Source organism: Pholcus phalangioides, unplaced genomic scaffold (genome assembly GCF_987345545.1).
Source record: "Pholcus phalangioides strain wild (caught in Gottingen) unplaced genomic scaffold, Ppha-v1.0 ptg000001l_1, whole genome shotgun sequence".
In the NCBI taxonomy this organism is placed as follows: Eukaryota; Metazoa; Arthropoda; class Arachnida; order Araneae; family Pholcidae; genus Pholcus; species Pholcus phalangioides.
In genome coordinates, this window is record NW_028301594.1 from 9,682,198 (window position 1) to 9,691,991 (window position 9,794).

Sequence of the window (9,794 nt, forward strand, 5' to 3'; positions counted from 1 at the left end):
ATTCATCACATATTCAGAAAAACCTTTCATTTCCCGCTCATTGGCAAGGCTTAGGCAATTTTTTCTATAATTGGCAACTTTTTTTTTTGGTCGCTTCTCATTATGTCAGTCCCGTATTAAAAATATGGTCATATCATGATGACATCCCAACATATGTTCAGAGCAACATCATCTGTATCGTGGTGTGGTGTTATGGCAATAGATGGCAGTAAAAAACTAATGTAAATGGATATTATTGAAGATTCCAATAAATTAAATATAAAATATTTTATAAGGATTTTTTAATTACAATTTACAAATATTACATTGAAAATCTAAGAAAAAAGTCAACATCTTCCAGGAAACAAATCTTTATTATATTTTCTAGCAATTTTTATATATGTATAAAAGCATTATGGCAACGGTTGAGTAGAAGTAAACAACTCTGCTGCCCTAAGGCTCATTCACGATCACAGTGTTTATTTTTTTGAGTGAGGTGAGTTTTATATATCTTAATTGATCTATTATTTGTCTGCTCAAATACCGATTTTTTATTGAAATTAATTAATCTTATAAAATCACTAATTAATATAGAAGTGTTATTTCTCTAGTGTCATTCACATGTTGCGAGGCTGAGGATTTTGAACTCGCGACATGACATGGATCGGCACTCGTAGCTAGTGAACATCATTGGACTTATTATTTACTTAAAACTTGTGAAGTTATTTACTTGATTGTTGTGTTAACCATGTAAACTATACATGCTGAACCTATGGCCTACAACCCCAAACTTAATTTTGTAAAAATGAACTTAGCAGCACATAACTAAAGTAACCCGCGGCACATTTCCAGATCACTTAAGCGTTCCGCGGCACATTCGTAGATCGCTTCAGTGGCCGACACGATTCCAAATCAATTAAGCGGCCCTGCACTCTTCGAAAGATTGACTATCCTTAATGTTGAGGTTGCTAAATTTTAGCTCTTAGCACTGTGTAATTTAAATTGACAAATTCTCGTGTTATTGAAGAGATTGTATTTCAATGTTTTGTTTTATTTCGTAGTCATGGGTCGGGTTATTAGAAGTCAAAGGAAAGGTGCCGGAAGCGTCTTCAAGAGCCACACGAAGCACAGAAAAGGAGCACCGAAGCTGCGTGCTGTCGATTATGCTGAGAGACATGGCTACATCAAGGGTATCGTAAAGGTATGAAGACAGATTTATCATAACTGTGCGCTGTACAAATTTTTCTGTTTTCTATTCTAGTCTAACTTTCTTTACCACTCATTCTTTAAATTAGTTTATGGTCATGATCTGCTCATCCGTTTTGGGTCAATATGTTTCAGTTGCGTGTCACTCTTTGGTCGCTCCCTCATTTTCACATTCTCTAGGTCAGGGCTAGATAGATCGCCGATAAAAAACAAGAAGAAAAATGGTCAAATTAATGCTGCTTTTGACTTTTCCAGACATATTGACTCTATGTCACTGGCCTGGTCCCTTGCTCTAAGGGTCTCCATCTCTGATTCAATCTTTTAACTGCTCGCTAATATATCTACTAGCTCTCCTCTATATTCTAGGTCAGCGGTTCTCAACTTTTTTCTACTCTCGAAGTTGTTTTAGTGGAATTTTATTTATTTTCCTTGAACGGCGCTCCTGGAGAGTATGAGGAGCACCAGTTGAGAATCGCTGGTCTAGGTAAAGGTGAATTTATGGTTTTGCCACCCTTGTCCCGTTCCACTCTTTTTGGAGATTTTCGTGATCAATGTTCACATTCTTGAAATTTTCTGGCCCTTGTTCATTCTGCACTGGCCCTATCTTAACGGCGAGGCACAAATCAAGCTACTTACAGCCAGCTCATTTGATCATTTTTCATGCCACAGTCATTTTCTGCACACAAGGGCTAATTGGACCAGGCCCCACCAATTTATTTGTTGATTCCAAGTGGTGGTGGTTTTTGTATTCACAGATAGGTTGGTGCACTAACCCTTTGATGTAGGACTCCCTGCGGTAGCAATCTTTTGCTGTGGCCATGGTGTTTCTGTTGTACTTCTGTGTCTGGAACGTTTCTGACAAGGATGAACCAGATATCAACCTCGCGACACCTCTAAATGCAGCCAGCATTCATGACACATGTTTACATTTGGGTCATGTCACAACGATACTGGTGAAAATCCTTTCTCTAGAGTTGGCAACTGAGTTGCTTACAGGGGTCTGTCCAGATTTTTATATATGGTCCTGTCTTTGTGAAAAAATATTTCCTTATTATAGTAATAAGTAATTTTATGGAAAGCAAAATAATTAATTTATCACAAAAGAAATAAAATATCAAATTGTTTCATTAATTTTATTTTGTGAAGAGTCAATTTTGCAGATCTAGATTTTTGTGAAGGGTTCGGAAAACTGACCCAGATTTTTTCTGTACGGACCCTGGCATGTCATTTAAATAATCGGTTATTGTTTCTGCATTAGGAGATCATTCACGACCCAGGACGAGGGGCTCCGCTCGCTGCTGTAGTTTTCAGGGATCCTTATCGTTATAAGCAAAAGAAAGAGCTGTTCATTGCAGCTGAAGGAATGTACACTGGGCAGTTCATCTACTGTGGAAAGAAGGGTGAGTCAATCTTTCTTATTGGCTAAAATAAATCATTTGTCCTACCTAAAGTTGACTCAATTTTTGTGTATACTTTTTTAGTGTAGTTTTCCATATTTCCTGCATATTAGACATTAAGACAATTTCGTGTAATAAATTGTATGTGCTCTTTGTCAGCCATCTTGAATTGACTAACAAAAGCAGCTATTGCTTGGCGCGGAAGTCGTCATGTTGGCTGTGACCACTCCTATGGAAAATTAACTTCAAATATGAGAGAGACGCATTAACAATGCCATGAGAATTTTTTTTTTAAAATAGTTCCGGTAAAGCTAAAATTTCATATTTGCAAGAAGTAAGGGATGCGAAATTCTCACTGTTTTCTGCTAAAGTTTCTTTAAGGAGGCTAAGGCCTGTCGGCAGAATCTGGACTGTTTCATTAAAAGAGTAATCAACATATACCAGGCTCTTCAGGAAAAAGAACATCCACAATCACTTGAATCAGAAATAATGACCTCCTGGTGTACCTAAAAGGAGGGAGATCATGCTTTGCTGGAGACCTTGCATGACGATAACTGCAGAAGAAAAGATGAGAAAATGCTGGGGGGGGGGGGCCCAAAAAGAAATGTGCACACACAAAAAATTCTCAGAACTATCATTTCAATTACCATTTTTTCTTTCCACTGAAACAGGTGAGGAGTCCGCAATGTTCTATAGACACTAAGGACCAATACTAATTATAGTTTTAAAAAAAATGTACAGCAAACCGGTACTTGTCCTTATGCTAATGGCTTTGCTCGAACCAGGTTTCACTGCATGCAATGACTTTTTTATTTTTGGCAGCATTAAAAGCTATTGTATCATTACATTGGGGAGCAACTTCATTGAATTGAGCAGTCATAACTTTATGTTAGACCATGCCACAAATCAACTTGGTTGGTCACAAACACAAAAGAGATGAGAAGCAAACTGTGTTGGCAGAAACAAAACTGATGAAAGGAAAACATGTTATCGACTGGGAAACAATGCTGGCAACATCAGACAATTTGGAAAAATTAGGAGTCTATATTAGGACAAAGTCCTTGTGTTTATGATATTTCAGAAATTGGAAAATTCCAGCAGTTTTTTAGTATCGTTTTTGTTTTATTTAAATGTTTCTTTGGTCTTATTTTCAGCTGTTTTACAAGTTGGAAATGTGCTGCCTGTTGGTACCATGCCCGAGGGAACGATAGTCTGCAATTTGGAAGAAAAGTCTGGGGATAGGGGCCGTCTGGCGAGGGGATCTGGCAATTACGCCACCGTTATTTCTCACAATCCAGACACTAAAAAGACTAGGGTCAAGTTGCCATCTGGATCAAAGAAAGTGCTTCCATCAGCGAACAGGGCTATGGTTGGTGAGTAGAATCTTCTATTCTGAAAGTTTATTGTTGAATTGAACCTGTATGAAATAGAATTAATAGGTTTCTTTTTCATAAAGATGCACATTAAATAAAATAATCATGACTAGCTGCCCATCTGGGAGGCTCTCAAATTTCTACTCCATCTTTCCAGACTCGCAAAAAAATCCTTATGCTTCCCAGATTTTAACCAAGATTACAAAAAAAAAGTGTTATTTTGGTGGGAGGGGGAATTATTCCCAGAGAGTTCATGTGGAACAGGTCTGTCACCTGTTTTTTTTTTCCCCTAGCGATGCTATGCATAAAGTAAATTGCAGGGGTGCAAGAGCTGCGCCGAAACGGTTCTCTTGCTACATGGTGCGCCAAGGCGCCGAATCCCTGCGCATTTGCGCCAATTCTTGTTTGTGTTTCTCGGAGGTACCGCTAATGCACTGTAGTGCGTCAAATATCCGGAATTTAGGAAAAAGAAGCATGAAAATTGTGTTCACAGGGCACATATCTTTTTCTGAAACACGGAAAAAGATACGGAGGGAGAAACTTCAATTTTTTTCACTTCCCACCATCTACCCCAATCGCGTTATCTCGTGACCTTGAAAAGTAGTTCTACTACCTTGAAGTATAAAGTCCTATACTGTTATTGGTTAACCGGCGGGCTATCGAAGTCCCTGAATGAATATGCCGTATTTTCCAATTTCGAGACCGTTTTTTTCTCCTGCGGGTTATATACTCTAAATAACGGTAATTTCGCGGCTGCCAACCTGCGTTCAAAGACGGCATACATCGAAAGGGGGATTGGTTTAAATTACCGACATTTTTCGAAGATCGTTGGGAAAAAATTGGATCTGTAAAAACTTTATCTAAAATATTCATAGTTTTGTCATCTAGCCACTATGCGGCCGTGTGCTTATCGTCGGCGGTTGCCGATCGTGACAATTTCACATTGCGAAAATCCGGATTTGGTGAAAAGGAGTGGCTTGAGGAAAAAAATTTCTACCCATGCGGAATCTATTTTTGGCGCTACTAGCGACTTTTTTTTTGGTCAACAAAGCTTTTTTTCACCCTTTCAACTCCATTTGGCATCCCTCCTAGAGCGGCGCCCAATATGACCGCACGGTCCACCACTGCATTGGTGGGGGAGGGGCACGCTCTTAACAATAGTCAAAGGAAGGAGTTTGTACTAGGAGGATGCTCATTTTACATAACTTCTGTGAGATACCTTTTTTATATTAATGTCCTACCTTTCCAAAACATGTTGTTGGAGAGAATAAAACGTTTGCACCCTTTCTTGTTTTTCGCACTCCCTCTCATGCTGCATTACTGGGATGGTACATTACTCCCTCACATATTGCTGAGATGTTGCTTAATATTGTAGCACCAACAGAACTATTAATTATGTGTCATGAATGGGTTGCACTACAATGCAAATAATTACAAGAAGTGAAATCAGTTCAGAGAATAGAGAGATATTGGGCAGACATATTCAAACTTTTTAACCTTTAAAGCAGCCCAAAGTTCAAAATTTTGCCAGTTTTGGTGAAGGCTTTTTTATCTTTAGCACATGGTAATACAGACAGTGAAAGAGAGTTCATTGTTAACAAATAAATAAAAGTCTGTTCGAACATTGAAAAATCTGTCCATCCAATGCTTTAATGGAATAAGACATACAAAATCTTGTGTTCAAGGGCGTGAAAAATTTGAAAAAAATTGTCATCGAGATGTTGAACTTCTGAAAGCGACTCTGATTCGTAATCTATTAACATGCTATTAGATTGAGAAATTGTTTAAGTAAATAAGGTATTAATATTTTTCTAGTTTTTTGCATTTTGCTTTTAAATTTAATTATTTCTGTGAGAAACTAATTTTTTTTTCACGGAAACCCTTATTATATTCCGCACACACTTTTTTTTGCTATATCAGGATGAATAACATTTTGGTGTTCAAGCAGCAGAAATTCTTGCTGCCTAGGTTTTTAGTATGCATGTTGCTTAAGTATTGACAGATAAGATACTTTAGAAAAAATTTAAATGGATTTTAATTTGTGAAGGAAATTTATTTAGAATTATTTGTTTCAATCATTTTTGGCAAAACTTTTGGCATTTCACAGAAAAATTACTCATATTGCAGATATAGTTTGTTTTTAGTTCTGCTCCATTTTCAAAATTTCTGCTCCAAAAATGAAATTGGCTGCTCCGAAATAGATGAGGGGCACTTGCACCCCTGCAATTGCTATCATTGCGCCATGTTATAAAGAAACATTTTGGTATGGCGAAGAAAAGACAAAATTCACCAAACAGTTATTTCAGTCTATATTGTGCAGCCATGTGGGCATAGTGCGGATTCAGGTTCCATGATAGTCCCATTGGCGGCACAGTGGTGGTCGGCTGGAGTCTGTTTTCTGTGGTTTTTGAACTTCACATCGTGAGTACAAGTCAATATTCCATTTGAAAAAAGTCTGCAGAGAGAACTCTGGCCTTCAGCACGATATTGTTTTTGCGTAATGTAGGAAATTAAAGCATTTATTTCAACTTCAAAGTATAAAATGGGTAATTATAAAATAATATATATGGATCGCAGCACCAGCAGAACACAACTCTTACAACATAGTCCCTGTGTGCTGTATTTGTATAGTTTTGATTTGCACAAAAAAAAAAAGCTCCATAATTATCATTCTCCAAAGTTGGCAGCAATGTGTTTCTGTCTCAGAGTGCCCGGCTTATATACAAGTTTGTCTGCATCGACGTGGAACCATTATTTCCACTTTTTGGTGTATTTTATAGAACCGATTCAATATTGTTGGTCTATCTGCAATCTATTTTCAGGTCGAGCCATGACGTTGTCGAATTCGTAATGATTATGATTATTTATGAATCATAATTTATGGTTTTGATGTTGCTCACCATTGTTTTAATTTTTCCTCTCATTTCAGGTATCGTTGCCGGTGGTGGACGTATTGATAAGCCTATTCTAAAGGCAGGCAGGGCTTATCACAAGTACAAGGCAAAGAGGAACTCCTGGCCTAAAGTTAGAGGTGTTGCTATGAATGTGAGTATGCTTGCGATTTGAACTCGAGAAATATCTGTATTTAAATTTGTTTGTTATATCCATTGAAACTGTAATCCTCACGAGACTTTTTATTATTTCAGCCTGTTGAACATCCTCACGGTGGTGGTAACCATCAACATATTGGTAAAGCTTCGACTGTCAGGCGAGATGCATCTGCTGGACGCAAAGTATGGTTTCGTTTTCTTATTCTCAATCAAATTTCTTTAATAACATGAACCTTTGACTTAATAGAGGTCGGGGATGTGGCTGTTAAATAGCACACAGAAACTTGAGGGGATTCCCCTCTTTTCTTTTTTTTAGTTTGCATCAGCCTTGCTCCATCTTGACACTTCTCTGGCACTCAGTATTATATCACTCTGATACAATGCCATGGTGCAGGGGTTCTCAAACTTTTTCACCTGCGCCACCCTTTTTCTAATCGATGCTTAAGTTTTATATCTTTGTTACACACAGCTTCCCTACAGCAGTGTAACAAAGTCACTTCAGAACATTTTTGTATGTTGTACTCTCTTGACAAAGGTTGGTGACTCGCAGTTTGGGAACCCCCGCCATAGTGCATACATGCTCAACCCATAGTCTTCGGGCTAGTTTTGGCTCTCTGAGTCATCTGATGTTAACTGTGACGGAAAGCCTACCTAATTTTTTAAAAACAAACCAAGTGGCACATTTATAGATCACAAGTCATCCACAGTGCAGTTCCACATCATGCAAGTGGTCCGCAGCGCATTTCCAGATAATTTAAGTGGCTCACGTTGTATTTACAGAACACTTAAGTGAGATTTGCACCAGTCCCAGAAGACTTGATAGGCCTACTACATAATCCCAGATCGCAGTGATCTGCTGCTAATTTACAGATCACTTCAGTTTTAAAGTCAAGGTTGGTCATAGTGTGTTGTGTTCCCTGTTTAGATGTCACTGTCATTCCCAGCGAGGACATTTGCTCTCGAAGCCGCCTCCTTCAGGGGGAAATTGGGATACAAATGTGATGCCAAAGGTTACAAGTTTCCTTTAAATTTATGGAAAAATCAGGAATAGCAAGCAATGAAGTGAATCACAAGTGGGATGAAATTCTATGAAAAAACGTTCAAAATTAATATATGAGAAAAATATTCGCATCCCTAGTCAAATTTGCATAACAATTTATAAATTTCAAGGGAAAAAACAATTGTATCCCTTGATTTGAGTGAATAAAAATTCAAGAGGTTTCATTTAAAAAGTTGATTGGTTTTTTTACTTTGGGCAGTCAAAATTACGTGGGTGTGGAAACAGTTATGTCCTGGGGAAAGGGTGGCGTTGTCACCCTATGCAATCTTTCATTTTCCCTTATGACACGTTTTTAACAGTGAAATATGGTGATCTCGCACTTATGCAGCAGTGCGAGAGAGGCATGTAATAGCATTATTTTGCTATATTTTTTGACTGGGAGTGCAGAAAATTGTCTCGTAACTGAAAGAAATGAGTTTTTGTCAAGAAAAAAAAAAAATTATCACTTGACAAACTATATATTCTGTGAATTGGCACCTATCTTATTTCTGTTGTATAAGAAATTATTTCTTACATTAACTATTGAATTACCATCATAGTATGAATGGTTGTGAAAACTTTCAAAATATCGTATTTGGCTCAATTTTGGCTTAATTTATTTTTAGGTTGGTCTTATTGCTGCTCGTCGTACTGGACGTATTCGTGGTGGAAAGTCATCTGTACAAGGAAAGGACGATTAGAACTGTTTTAATAATAAATGATGTACAGTGGAAATTTGTTTGAATCTTGCGTCTCGTTTCATTGACTGAGATTAGATGAAAGGGTTCTTTTTTATATGAAAAAATTAAGTTGCTCATAATACGATTCCAAGAAATTTCCATGTGCTGTAAATGAAAGGCTCAGAAGCCAATCAGTTCAGTTTTCTGAAAATGAATGAATGAATTTGCTGTATTGCAAGTCTCTCTTCCCTTGTGATAGCAAGATAAACAGACCCTTTTATCTTGCTTTTAAGATCAGCTGTCTGGCCCCTTCAAATGTTACTCATGTTGATAAAGTTCTTTGGTGCAGTGCACTTAATGGCCGCTATAGAATGGTTATGGACAGCAGTTAGTCTCTCTAAAAAACCTTTGCAAGGAGCTGCAGTGCACAGCACCTTTGCTTTAATCAATATTTTACTGTAAACCAGGGATGTACTGACTGAAGGCAACTTTCCTTAACCCTATAGTGCATACTGTTGCCGATCGGCAACATCTACTTTAAACATGTTTCTTTTCCTGTTGAAACATGTTGCAGAACAAAACATGCTTCGGGGCGTATCACCGACCTTTGGATGTGGCAGTTAACTATACCTTTATATCGCCTGTCGAAAAGCATTAAAATTAGCATAAATTGGTTAAAATAGCATTTAAAAGAAAGGCATTTTTGAATGAATTTTCTATTTCTGGGCACTGTCCCACACCCCGTGTACATCACCCATAGACAAGCAATTGGAGCAGCCAATTAAATTCATTCCCAATGGTACTAAATTTCTCTGCCTGTATGTAAATCCATACCTTGTTGATAATTTAAGGTCGATTGGATAGACTGCATCTGAATACTGGAAACTCCATTATTTTCAACACACAAATCTACTTATTTTTATCCTTTAATTCATTACGCAACTGCCAAAACCCAGCTAAAGGGAGCTCAGATAAAATTGTTTTTACACTATCTAGGACAATTGATCTCCATCTGAAATTCCATTTGTGAGATTAGTAAATCAATTCTGAGTGTTCAGAAAACTATACAA

General features: G+C 37.6%; 1 protein-coding gene across 1 annotated transcript; it reads left to right on the plus strand.

Moving 5' to 3' along the window:
• The first annotated feature begins 386 nt into the window (after window positions 1–386).
• Window positions 387–8,779, plus strand: RpL8 (ribosomal protein L8). Its single transcript, XM_089250262.1, has 7 exons — window positions 387–475; window positions 1,041–1,180; window positions 2,444–2,585; window positions 3,737–3,955; window positions 6,885–7,000; window positions 7,102–7,188; window positions 8,671–8,779. The coding sequence occupies exons 2-7, from the start codon at window positions 1,043–1,045 to the stop codon at window positions 8,743–8,745; spliced, it is 777 nt and encodes a 258-aa protein (XP_089106388.1). The 5' UTR covers window positions 387–475; window positions 1,041–1,042; the 3' UTR covers window positions 8,746–8,779.
• The last annotated feature ends 1,015 nt before the right edge of the window (window positions 8,780–9,794 follow it).

What these genes read in the sequence shown, in the direction of transcription:
- RpL8 (XM_089250262.1), top strand. Translation starts at nt 1,043, where the DNA reads ATGGGTCGGGTTATTAGAAGTCAAAGGAAAGGTGCCGGAAGCGTCTTC. An exon ending in ACATCAAGGGTATCGTAAAG is followed by an intron (nt 1,181 to 2,443) that starts GTATGAAGACAG and finishes TTTCTGCATTAG; the next exon opens with GAGATCATTCACGACCCAGG. An exon ending in AGCGAACAGGGCTATGGTTG is followed by an intron (nt 3,956 to 6,884) that starts GTGAGTAGAATC and finishes CTCTCATTTCAG; the next exon opens with GTATCGTTGCCGGTGGTGGA.